The following is a 13,164-nucleotide window of genomic DNA, read 5'->3' as shown; positions in this document are numbered from 1 at the left end:
TTCACTTTACGAATTTCGTTTCTTATGAAGAAGATCGCCTAGCAAGCATTATTTTTATGATTGGTATTAACTTACAGTTGTAGGCTACAAGCAAGTTGTGATGAGAGAAAGAAAAAAACAATGCTATTTTGGCTAAGATTGTTTTGGGAGCCACACCCTTTCCATTAATAAACCATTTGAAATCGAACATTAGCAAACACAAATGTAGACCTAATGAAACAAATTATAAATGTAGGCTACACAACTGCACCTAATTTTTATTAGCCTGCTTCCAGCGATCAAACTCAGACAATGAACACAGTTAGCCTCTAATTTTTATTGAAGTGATCACATTTACAATAATAGAAGTCAGAAAATGAATGAATCACAGTATTATGACACTCAATATTTCATAATGCATTTTGCTTACATGTCGCAGTACATCGAACAGTGTCACTCAGTTTTCATTTGCTGCTTCCAGACACCTGACATCTCTTGGCTTTAACCAGCCTGTCAACATCAGGAACCAGTTTCTGGGCAGTTGTGATTTTCATAATCTCATTTAGATGTCTGTGTGTCAGCTGCGAGCGCAGTTTGGATTTGTTAATGTTCATTATGGAGAACGCCTGCTCACAGAGATATGCTGTCCCGAACATGCAAAGGATCTTTGAAGCAAAGTCTGTCATCTTGGGGTACATTGGTCCCAGGTATTGATAGAATGAGTCCAGACCCACAGTCTCAAATTTATATTTCAAAGCCGAGTTACACTGAATTTCAATTAGTTCCATTTGGAGTTCCTCCGGCAAATCTGATGCTGCGTTGACAGCAAACGGTGAGCAAAATAGTGAGAATTCCTTCTCGAGCTGAGTGAAGACTTGGAAACGATTCTGAAACTCACTTTTCAGCCGTGATATTTTCTCCTTGTCCCTGTCCATGTTGTCATTATTCCCACGAGCGACACGCACAGACTGCAGAGAGGGGAAATGAGCTGGGTTGCTCTGGGATAGTTGCATCTCCCACAGGCCTAATTTAATTTGAAAGGCACGAATGCTGTCGTAGTATTCCGTAACAAGTTTGTTGCGGCTTTGCATGTTAACATTAAGCACATTTAAGTGCTCTGTTATATCCACCAAAAATGCATGATCATGAAGCCAGTCTGGGTCATCCAACTCTGCCACCGGCTTCCCTTTCTAATTCATGAATAGTCCAATTTCCACACGTAATCGAATAAAAACGTTTGAGCACAACCCCTCTGCTCAACCAGCGGACTTCAGTGTGGTAGGGTAGGCCGTGCCCAATATTACTTTCGGACAAAAGAGTGTCAAATTGCCAATGGTTGAGTCCCTTGGCTCTAATAAAATTAACCGTTTTGATTACTACATCAATGACATTGTCCATTTTCAGGCTCCTGCTACATAACGCCTCTTGGTGTATAATACAATGAAAATTCCAGAATTCCTGCTCTAGATTCCCTGTCTGAACTTCCTCTCTGAGTTTCACAACAACACCTGTCTTTTTTCCGACCATGGACGGTGCGCCATCTGTTGCCACGCTGACAGCGTGACTCCAGTCAACCCCCAGCCAGTCCAAGGCCTCGACGAGGCTGGGGAAAACGTCGTTCGCCGTTGTGGTGTTTGTCATGGGCACAACCTCCTCGGTGATGGTCAAAGATGCATCAACACCATGAATAAATATTCCCAATTGAGCTACATCAGTCATGTCGGTGCTCTCATCAATTGCAATAGAGAAAAGACTTTGTCTTTTAGTTGACTGTTCAAATCTCCTGCAAGGTCCCCGATTCTCTCTGCCACAGTATTTCTTGACAAGCTGATATTACCAAAAGCCTGTCTCTTCTCAGGGCACACCAGCTCAGCCGCCGTCAGCATGCATTCCTTGATGAATTCCCCCTCTGAGTATGGCTTCGACGCGGCAGCTATTTTGTTGGCAATAATATAGCTGGCCTTGACAGCTCCATCATGAGTCTCTCGACTTTTGGTGAACACTGATTGCTGTTTTTTCAGAGCTGCTTCAAGCTCGTTTACCTTTTGCGTTCTGAGTCGTCCTGTGTACTTGTCATATTTTTCTCAGTGTGACGTCTCAAACTGTCGTTTGATATTGTACTCTTTTCCCAGAGCAACTTGTTGCCAGCATATCAGACACACAGGTTTGCCGTTGACCTCACAGAAGAAAAAACAATCTTTCCAATTATCGTTGAATATCCGACTTTCGATGTCAACTTTTCTTTTCTTGGAAAGCATTTTGAACCACAGCAGCCAAGTCTCAGGCTTGCTACAGGTGTTACTTACCTGAGTATTCTGTGTGATTATACTGTGTCTGACGACGTAAGTGGGGTCCTGGTGGTCTTCAGTGCAGGGTGGTAGGTGCTTTTATGCAGAACGCCATGCAAATATTCCTGAACATTTGCCGCATTTCGTTTGTATATTTCCCTGAGAACATCTGTTCCCAATTTTTACTGCCTAATAGCTTCATGTTTCCCCTTACTCCAATTGAACACTTTCCTAACTTGTCTGTTCCTATCCCTCTCCAAAGCTATAGTAAAGGAGATAGAACTGTGATCACTATCTCCAAAATGCTCTCCCACTCAGAGACCTGATACCTGACCAGGTTCATTTCCCAATACCAGATCAAGTACAGCCTCTCCTCTTGTAGGCTTTTCTAGATATTGTGTCAGGAAACCTTCCTGAACACACCTAACAAACTCCACCCCATCTAAACCCCTTGATCTAGGGACATGCCAATCAATATTTGGGAAATTAAAATTTCCCACCACGACAACCCTGTTATTATTGCATCTTTCCAGAATCTGTCTCCCTATCTGCTCCTCAATGTCCCTGTTACTATTGGGCAGTCTATAAAAAACACCCAGTAGGGTTATTGACCCCTTCCTGTTCCCAACCTCCACCCACAGAGACTCCGTAGACAACCCCTCCATGATTTCCTCCTTTTCTGCAGCCGTGACACTATCTCTGATTAACAGTGCCACGCCCCCACCTTTTTTGCCTCCCTCCCTGTCCTTTCTGAAACATCTAAAGCCTGCCATTCCTGCCCCTGAGCCATCCAAATCTCTGTTCTGGCCACAACATCATGGCTCCAAGTTCTGATCCACGCTCTAAGCTCATCTGCTTTGTTCATGATTTTTATAAAATCGTGATTTTAAATAAATCTTCACGATTTTTACAAAGGACATGGATGAGGAAGTGGAGGGATGGGTTAGTAAGTTTGCTGATGACACAAAGGTTGGGGGTGTTGTGGGTAGTATGGAGGGACATTGATAGGATGCAAAACTGGGCTGAGAAGTGGCAGATGGAGTTCAACCCAGATAAGTGTGAAGTGGTTCATTTTGGTAGGTCAAATTTGATGGCAGAATATAGCATTAAGTGTAAGACTCTTGGCAGTGTGGAGGATCAGAGGGATCTTGGGGTCCAAGTCCATAGGACATTCAAAGCTGCTCCACATTTTGACTCTGTGGTTAAGAAAGCATACGGTGCATTGGCCTTCATCAATCATGGGATTGAGTTTAGGAGCCAAGAGGTAATGTTGCAGCTATATAGGACCCTGGTCAGACCCCACTTGGAGTACTGTACTCAATTCTGGTCGCCTCACTATAGGAAGGATGTGGAAACCATAGAAAGGGTGCAGAGGAGATTTACAAGGGTGTTGCCTGGATTGGGGAACATGCCTTATGAGAATAGGTTGAGTGAACTCGGCCTTTTCTCCTTGGTGGGACAGAGGATGAGGGGTGACCTGATAGAGGTGTATAAGATGATGAGAGGCATTGATCATGTGAATGGTCAGAAGCTTTTTCCTAGGGCTGGAATGGCTAACACGAGAGGGCACAGTTTTAAGGTGCTTGGAAGTAGGTTCAGAGGAAATATCAGGGGTAAGTTTTTTTATGCAGAGAGTGGTGAGTGCACAGAATGGGTTGCCGGCGACAGTGGTGGAGACAGATACGATATTGTCTTTTAAGAGACTCCCGGACAGGTATATGGAGCTCAGAAAAATAGAGGGCTATGGATTACCCTAGGTAATTTCTCAGGTAAGGACATGTTCAGCTTTGTGGGCTGAAGGGCCTGTATTGTGCTGTAGGTTTCCTATGTTTCTTCTCTATTACTTTGACACTCCTTGCATTAAAATAGACACATCTCAAACCATCGGTGTGAGTGTGTCCCTTCTCTATCACCTGCCTATCCTCCCTCACACACTGTCTACAAGCTTTCTCTATTTGTGAGCCAACCGCCTCTTCCTTTATCTCTTCAGTTCAGTTCAGTTCCCACTCCCCTAGTTTAAACTCTCCCCAATAGCCTTAGCAAACCTCCCTGGCAAGATATTGATCCCCTTGGGATTCAAGTGCAACCCGTCCTTTTTGTACAGGTCACTCCTGCCCCAAAAGAGATCTCAATGATCCAGAAATCTGAATCCCTGCCCCCTGCTCCAATCCCTCAGCCACGCATTTATCCTCCACCTCATTCTATTCCTGTACTCACTGTCGCGTGGCACAGGCAGTAATCCCGAGATTACTACCTTTGTGGTCCTGCTTCTCAACTTCCTTCCTAACTCCCTGTAGTCCGTTTTCAGGATCTCCTCCCTTTTCCTGCCTATGTTGGTACCAATATGTACCACGACCTCTGGCTGTTCTCCTTCCCACTTCAGGATATCATGGATGTGATCTGAAACATCCCAGACCCTGGCACCTGGGAGGCAAACTACCATCCGTGTTTCTTTTCTGCGTCCACAGAATCACCTGTCTGACCCCCGAATTATAGAGTCCCCTATCACTGCTGCCTTCCTCTTCCTTTCCCTACCCTTGGGTAGAAGGCAGGAGACTGAGATGAGAGGGATAATAATCAGCCGTGATGGAACGATGGAGCAGACTCAATGGGCTGAATGGCCTTCGTCTGTTCATGTGTTTTGGATATGGATTTGGAATATCTAATTTTAAACTGTTTGAGGCTAGCAAGCTGCCAAACTCAAGTGTCCGACATGGACAATCGTGGATGCTACAGTCGTGCAGTAACCAGTGATATAGTATTAGAACCTGGACGTCGGAGTTCGGAGTTCGATTCCGGCATCCGCTGTCAGGAGCTTGTTCATCCTCCCTGTGGAGTAACCTTCGGCCAGTTAATAGGTGAATTGCTCATTGTAAACGGTGCCCTGATTGGGCGAGGGTTAAACCCGTGGTTGCTGTGCCTGTTCCATGTGGTCTTTGTAAATAAATTAATAAACAAAAGTTAATGAGCAAAAGACATTAAGTGAAGTAAATATTAGAATAAAGCTTGTTCCTTTCAGTTGGAAGATGTTGGGGAGTGCATCGAGAAGATCCGAATTGGGCATGATGGACGAGGCATCAGCTCTGGGTGGCACTTGGACAGTGTGGAGATCCGGAGGCTGCTGTCAAAGGGGAAGGTCAGTCTCAGCAGATATCGAATTCAATTGACTTTATTTCTTATATCCTTCACATGCATGAGGAGTAAAAATCTTTATGTTACATCTCCGTCTGAATGTGCAATGTACAATTTATAATAAATAGCATGTACAACAGGACAGTCAATATAACATAGAAATACAATTGTGTCAGCGTGAATTAATCAGTCTGATGGCCTGGTGGAAGAAGCCATCCTGAAGCCTGTTGGTCCTGGCTTTTATGCTGCAATACTGTTTCCAGATGTTAGCAGCTGGAACAGTTTGTGGTTTGGGGGGTGACTCGGATCCCCAATGATTCTTCAGGCCCTTTTTACACACCTGTCTCTGTGAATGTCCTGAATAGTGAGAAGTTCACATCTGGAGATGTGCTGGGCTGTCCACACCACTCTCTGCAGAGTCCTGTGATTAAGGGAGGTACAGTTCTCATACCAGGCAGTGATGCAGCCAGTCAGGATGCTCTCAATTGTGCCCCTATAGAAAGCACTTAGGATTTGGGAGCCCATACTAAACTTCCTCAACTGTCTGAGGTGAAAGAGGAGCTGTTGTGCCTTTTTTTAGCACACAGCCAGTATGTACAGACCACGTGAGATCCTCAGTGATGTTTATGCCGAGGAACTTAAAGCTGTTCACCCTCTCAACCCCAGATCCATTGATGTCAATAGGGGTTAGCCTGTCTCCATTCCTCCTGTAGTCCACAACCAGCTCCTTAGTTTTTGCGACATTGAGGGAGAGGTTGTTTTCTTGACAACACTGTGTTAAGGTGATGACTTCTTCCCTGTAGGCTCTGATATTCACTGGATCCGGAGTTTCAGCAGGGATCCCAGGAAAGGCATGGGAACACAACCTTTCAATGTGTTCTTCAGCCTCTAGGCAGATTTAATTTGCTCCCTGTGTTTGTGTAAAATCCCAGTGCCTATTCATTTATTAGTCTCTAGCTTTTCTCACCTGAGCTCTGAACTGAGTTTATAATTTAGTTGCTGGAATGACCGTCATTCAGAAAATATTCAAGGGAATTTACCTACATTTTGGGGCATACACTCCCTAAGGAAGTTAAAATTCCAAAAATGTTTTACAGAAATCTTCAGCAATATGCAGATCTGTCAACAATATTATCTGAATAATTTTAAAGTTATATAGTGATGAAAACTACACCACAGGAGGAGGCTTTCCAGTCCACGTCGAACAACTAATCTGCCCAGTCACATCGACCTGCACCTGGACCATAGCCCTCCATACCCCTACCCCGTCCCATCCATGCAATTATCAACATTTCTCTTCAACGTTGCAATCAAGCCCACATTCTCCACATGAAATTATAAATAACAAAGACTGAAAAAACAACCAGTGTGCAAAAGTAACCAAATTCTGCAAGTAAAGAAAAAACTAACACTGAGAACATGAGTGGTCGAGTCCCTGAAAGTGAGTCGGTAGGTTGTGGAATCAGTTCAGTGTTGAGGTGAGTGAAGTTCCCCACACTGGTTCAGGAGCCTGATGGTTAACGGGTAAAAACTCTTCCAGAGCTTGGTGGTGTGGGGCCTAAGGCTGCTGTAACTCCTCCCCGAGGGCAGCAGCGAGAAGCGTGACCTGGGTGCTAGGGGCCCTCGTTGATGGACGTTGCTTTCCTGTGGCAACGTGCTCAATGGTGGGGAGGGCTTTACCTCTGATGGTCTGGGCCATCTCCACTGCTTTTTGAAGGATTTTCTGTTGAAGGGCATTGGTACTTCCATATCAGGCCGTGACGCACCCAGTCAGTATACTCTCCACCACACATCTATCGAAGGTTATCAAATATGTGCACACCTCTTTACAGTGCCAGCAACCACTGATCAGCCACTGACAGTCAGGAGTTTGTACAGTTCCCTGTGATCTCCCACATCCCAAAGACGTATGGTTTGGGGTTAGTGTGTTGTGGGCATGGTGTGTTGGCACGGGAAGCATGGCGACACTGGCGGGCTGTCCCAGCACATCCTCACTGATTTGATTTGATGTGGACAACACATTTCACGTGTACATGTGGCAAATAAAACTAACCTATACATCACTGGAATCCTTCACACATTTGGAGGAGGATTTACGTATCAATTCTACACATTACCACCTCTCGCTCATTGTACTTACCCAGTAATGCTGATAACTTACCAGTCCCAAACTGGAACTCCCTTTAACCAGTCTTTTCATCCAACACCTATCGATGACAGACACAAGCCATCAGCAAGGGCAGCCAGATCTCCCACTGGGTTTGTGACCCTTGTGATTTTGGACTGTAGGACATAGTCTCTATGTCAGCTGCCTATTCTTCAAAGGTGCAAAGTCTAATCAAGCCAAGAAGACAGACATTGAGAAAAGCAATGGGCCAATTTGTTTTGTCGACTCAGACTGTGATACGCCCACTATCTAGTTCACTTGCTCACTGTCTTGTTCACAGGTAGAATGAAAATACATTTAATTTCAATGAAAATCTAGCAAAGTACTGGACTGCATCAACAGGAAGGTAGCAAGAGACTATATATTATATGAACTTTATTTAATAAAGACGACTGCAGGATAAAATTCAACTCTCACAAGATTCAGAATGGTGCACTGTCTGTCAACAACACAAGAGCAATTCTGTACAGAGCTGAAATGCACCTGATCACAACTTTCTTCTCCTTCAGGAGACAGTCACGATGAGAACCAATCAAAACTCAATGTCTAGGAACTAAGAATCAGGATCCAGCTTGAACTGAAATGATGAAAAATATTTTGCTCACTGTTCAATTATTGGAAATTATTGGTTAACAAAAGTCCTTGTCCTCTCTTCTTCAAAAGAAAGCTTAGTTTCCCAGCAGCACACAAAATTCTGCAGGAACTCAGCAAGTCAGGCAGCATCTGTGGATGGAAATAAACAGTCAATATTTTGGGCCGTTTCCCCCGGTTTTCTCCCACACTGGGTTAGGGTTGAGTTGTGGGCATGGTGTGTTGGTACTGGAAGCATGGCGATACTTGCTGATTTGATTCAACATGAACGACGCATTTCACTGTATGTTTCGATGTTTCAATGTACACATGACAAATTTAAAATGTTCCAGTTCAGGTTTAATTGTCATTCAACCGTATTGACTGAGACAGCTGCATGAGGTCATTCTTACCCTCAGTCATCAGGCTCTATAATGAGTCAACCTATAGCCAGGGAAGTGATCTTGCAACCTTTGGCTTGTAAATGTGGTGTATCTTATTTTTATTCTTCTTTTTACTTCTTTTCTAATACTTGTACATCTGTGCACTTGTAATGTTACTGTGACACTGCAATTTCCTTTAGGATCAGTAAAGTATCTATCTATCTGTCTGTATATGAATACCCATACACACAGCCAAACGAAACAGCGTTACTCCAGGGCCAAGGTACAAGACACAGTACCAACAATCACACAAATAATAGGGCACTTATAAGACCATAAGACATAGGAGCAGAAGTAGGCCATTCAGCCCATTGAGTTCAGGATGCCACTCATCACCATACACATGCCTTCTCGCCATATCTTTTGATGCCCTGACCGATCAAGAAACTATGAACTTCTGCTTTAAATATACCCATGGAATTGGCCTCCACTGCAGTCTGTGGCAGAGCATTCCACAGATTTACTACTCTCCTGCTAAAAAAATTCCTCCTTACCGTTGTTCTAAAGAGTCACCCCTCAATTTTGAGGCTGTGCCCTCTGGTTCTGGTACCCCCACCACAACAAACATCCTCTCCACATCCACCCTATCCAGTCCTTCCTACATTCGATAGGGTTCAATGAGATCCCCACGCATTCTTCTAAATTCCAGTGAGTACAGGCCCAAGGCAGCCAAGTGCTCCTGGTATGTTAACACTTTCATTCCTGGAATCATCCTCATGAACCTCCTCTGGACTCTCTCTAATGACAAAACATCCTTTCTGAGATATGGGACCCAAAACTGTTGACAATACTCCAAGTGCAGCCTGCCTAGTGTCTTATAAAGCCTCAGCATTATCTCCTTGTTTTTTTTTAATTTATCCCCCTTGAAAGAAATGCCAACATTGCATTTGCCTTCTTTACTACAGACTCAACCTGTAAATTAACCTTCTGAGAGTCTTTCACGAGGACTCCCAAGTCCCTCTGCACCTCTGATGTTTGAATTTTCTCCCCATTTAGATAATAGTCTGCACTATTGCTTCTTTTACCAAAATGTATTATCATAATTTTCCCAACACTGTATTCTCTGCAACTTTTCTGCCCATTCTTCCAATTTGTCTAAGTCCTGCTGCAATTGCATTGCTTCCTTAGCACTACCTACCCCTCCAGCTATCTCCATATCATCAACAAACTTTATCACAAATCCATCAATTCGATTATCTAAATCATTGACAAACAATATGAAAAGTAGCAGTCCCAATACTGACCCCTGAGGAACACCACTAGTCACTGGCAGCCAACCAGAAAACCCCCTTTTATTCCCACTCTCTGTCTCCTGCCTGTCAGCCATTCCTTTAACTATGCCAGTATCTTTCCTGCAATGCCATAGTAATTTATCTTGTTATCAGCCTCATGTGCGGCACCCTATCAAACGCTTTCTGAAAATCCACGTAAATGACATTCACCGTCTCTCCTTTGTCCACCCTGCTTGTTACTTCCTCGAAGAATTCTAACAGATTTGTCAGGGAAGATTTCCCTGTACATAAACCATGCTGACTTTGACTTATTTTATCATTCGTCTCTAAGTACCTCGAAACGTCATCCGTAATAATAGACTCCAACACTTTCCCAACCACTGAGGTCGGGCAAACTGGCCTATAATTTCCTTTCTTTTGCCTTTCTCCCTTCTTAAAGAGTGGAATGACATTTCCAATTTTCCATTCCTCTGGGACCATGCCAAAATCAAGTGATTCTTGAAAGATCATGACCAATGCATTTGTAATCTCTTCATTCCCTCTCTCAGGACTCTGGGATATAGTCCATCTGACCCAAGTGACTTATCCACCTTAAGATCTTTCAGTTTGCCTGGCACTTTTTCCTTTGTAATAGCAATGACACTCACTCCTGCTCCCTGACACTCACTGACCTCTGGCACACTGCTAGTGTCTTCCACAGTGAAGACTGATGCAAAGTACCCATTAAGTTCACTTGCTATTTCTTTGTCCCCCATTACTATCTCACCAGCATCATCTTCCAGTGGTCCAATATCAATTCTCACCTTCTTTTTACCCTCTATATAACTGAAAAAACTTTTAGTATCCTGCTTTATATTATCAGCTCGTTTGCCTTCATATTTCATCTATCCCTTCTTATAGCTGTTTCAGTTGCTCTTTGTTGGATTTTAAAAGCTTCCCATTCACTTTTGCTGCCCTATATGCCCTTTCCTTGTCTTTTATGCAGTCCTTAACTTTCCTTGTCAGCCACCATTGCCTACCCCTGTCATTTGAGAACAACTCCTTCTGTGGGACATATCTATCCTGCACCTTGTGAACAAATCCCAGAAACTTCAGCCATCTCTGCTCTGCCGTCATCCCTGCCAGTATCCTTCTTCCAACCCACCGGGGCAGCCTCCGCTTTCATACCTCTGTAATTTCCTTAATTCCATTGTGATACTGATACATGTGAGTTATGCTTCTCCCTCTCAAATTGCAGTATGAATTCAATTGTATTATGATCACTGCCTCCTAAGGATTCCTTTACATTGATCTCCCTAATAAGACCTGGGTTACTACACAACACCCAGTCTCAGATAGCCTTTCCCTGAGTAGGCTTAAACACAAGCTGCTCTAAAAAGCCATCTCATAGGCATTCAACAAATCCCCTCTCTTGCAATCTGACTCCAGCCTGATTTTCCCAATCCCCTTGCATATTGAAGCCCCCCATTACCCTTATTACATGCCCTTTCTGGCCCTCACTGCAATCTTAATCCCACATCTTGGCTACTATTTGGAGGCCTATACATGATTCCCATAAGTTTTTTTTTACCCTTGCAGTTTCTTAAATCCACTCACAAAGATTTGACATTCTCTGACCCTGTGTCACCTCCTTCCAAAGATGTAATTCCATCTCTTACCGACAGAGCCACGCCACCAGCTTTGCCTTCCTGCCTGTCCTTTCGATCCAAAGTGTATCTGTTGATGTTATGCTCTCAGCTATTGTTTTCATTCAGCCACGACTCAGTGACGCCCATAACATCATATTGACCAATCTGTAATTGCACCACGAGTTCATCCACTTTATTTCAAATGCTATGCGTATTTAAATACAACACCTTCAGTCCTGCATTCTTCACCCTTTTGAATTTTGTCTCTGTGGTACAATTTAACTCTTTGTTCTGCCTGCACTTGTACCCAATCATTGGTTTGTCCTTCCTTACATTCATGTTACACACATCATCTACTTGTAAACCTGCTGGCTCATCCTCAGCTCTATCGTACTCGTTCCCATCCCCCTGGCATATTAGTTTAAACCACTTCCAACCGCTCTAGTAAACCTCCTTGCAGGAATATTGCTCCCCTTCGGATTCAAATGTAACCCATCCCTTTTGGACAGATCCCACCTGCCCCAGACGAGGTTCCAATGATCCAGAAATCTGAATCCCTGCCCCCTGCTCCAATTCTTCAGCCGTATATTTATCTGCCACTTTATTCAATTCCTATCCTCACTGTCTTGTGGCACAGGCAGCAATCTGAGATTACTACCCTTGTGGTCCTTTGTGAATATCATTTGTGACAGAGCAAGTCAAAGAGGCCGTGTTTATGGGTCACTAAAATGTCACATTCATTCAATGCCAGGGCTCAGAAACGATAGTTTTTCCCTGCGAGCGGTGGCTAGCAAAATCCGAGGGCGATGGGGAAATCATCCGAGAACTGGTTCCCTTGGAGATTATTCAGAAAAAGCTGCTGAAAGACGGCACGCTGAAGCAGACAGAACACACCGTGGATGATGCCCTGGAGAGTGAGTATTCCTGTAGAGGGGGAAGGAATGAGGGATGCTGAAAAGACCAGGGCACTACCTGGGGGGTAGGGGAGATTGGGGGGTGTGATGACCAAGGATAGCCACAGAGGGGTTACCCTGGGGGGTAGGGGAGATTGGGGGGTGTGATGACCAAGGATAGCCACAGAGGGGTTACCCTGGGGGGTAGGGGAGATTGGGGGGTGTGATGACCAAGGATAGCCACAGAGGGGTTACCCTGGGGGGTAGGGGAGATTGGGGGGTGTGATGACCATGGATAGCCACAGAGGGGTTACCCTGGGGGGTAGGGGAGATTGGGGGGTGTGATGACCAAGGATAGCCACAGGGGGGTTACCCTGGGGGGTAGGGGAGATTGGGGGGTGTGATGACCAAGGATAGCCAAAGAGGGGTTACCCTGGGGGGTAGGGGAGATTGGGGGATGTGATGACCATGGATAGCCACAGGGGGGTTACCCTGGGGGGGTATGGGAGATTGGGGGGTGTGATGACCATGGATAGCCACAGAGGGGTTACCGTGGGGGGTAGGGGAGATTGGGGGGTGTGATGACCATGGATAGCCACAGGGGGGTTACCCTGGGGGGTAGGGGAGATTAGGGGGTGTGATGACCATGGATAGCCACAGGGGGGTTACCCTGGGGGGTAGGGGAGATTGGGGGGTGTGATGACCATGGATAGCCACAGGGGGGTTACCCTGGGGGGTAGGGGAGATTGGGGGGTGTGATGACCATGGATAGCCACAGGGGGGTTACCCTGGGGGGGTATGGGAGATTGGGGGGTGTGATGACCATGGATAG

The 13,164-nt window shown here is 44.9% G+C and overlaps 1 protein-coding gene and 1 long non-coding RNA gene across 3 annotated transcripts in view; one reads left to right on the top strand and one right to left on the bottom strand.

The window, feature by feature from the left end:
* The window catches only part of LOC134343819 (lipoxygenase homology domain-containing protein 1-like), a 345,249-nt gene that overhangs the window by 254,788 nt on the left and 77,297 nt on the right, over positions 1 to 13,164 (top strand). Inside the window, exons 33-34 of the mRNA XM_063042573.1 lie at positions 5,287 to 5,403; positions 12,191 to 12,353. Coding sequence (XP_062898643.1) covers positions 5,287 to 5,403; positions 12,191 to 12,353 — 280 coding nt within the window. The remainder of the gene's footprint in view (positions 1 to 5,286; positions 5,404 to 12,190; positions 12,354 to 13,164) is intronic.
* The window catches only part of LOC134343820 (uncharacterized), a 109,687-nt gene continuing 104,666 nt past the window's right edge, over positions 8,144 to 13,164 (bottom strand). For both annotated transcript variants that reach the window (XR_010017325.1, XR_010017326.1), the window contains exon 4: positions 8,144 to 8,289. This is a non-coding gene — a long non-coding RNA (uncharacterized LOC134343820). The remainder of the gene's footprint in view (positions 8,290 to 13,164) is intronic.

Source organism: Mobula hypostoma, chromosome 3, assembly GCF_963921235.1.
Source record: "Mobula hypostoma chromosome 3, sMobHyp1.1, whole genome shotgun sequence".
NCBI lineage: Eukaryota > Metazoa > Chordata > Chondrichthyes > Myliobatiformes > Myliobatidae > Mobula > Mobula hypostoma.
Note: the sequence above shows the minus strand (reverse complement) of the source record. Positions and strands in the feature narration are given on the sequence as shown.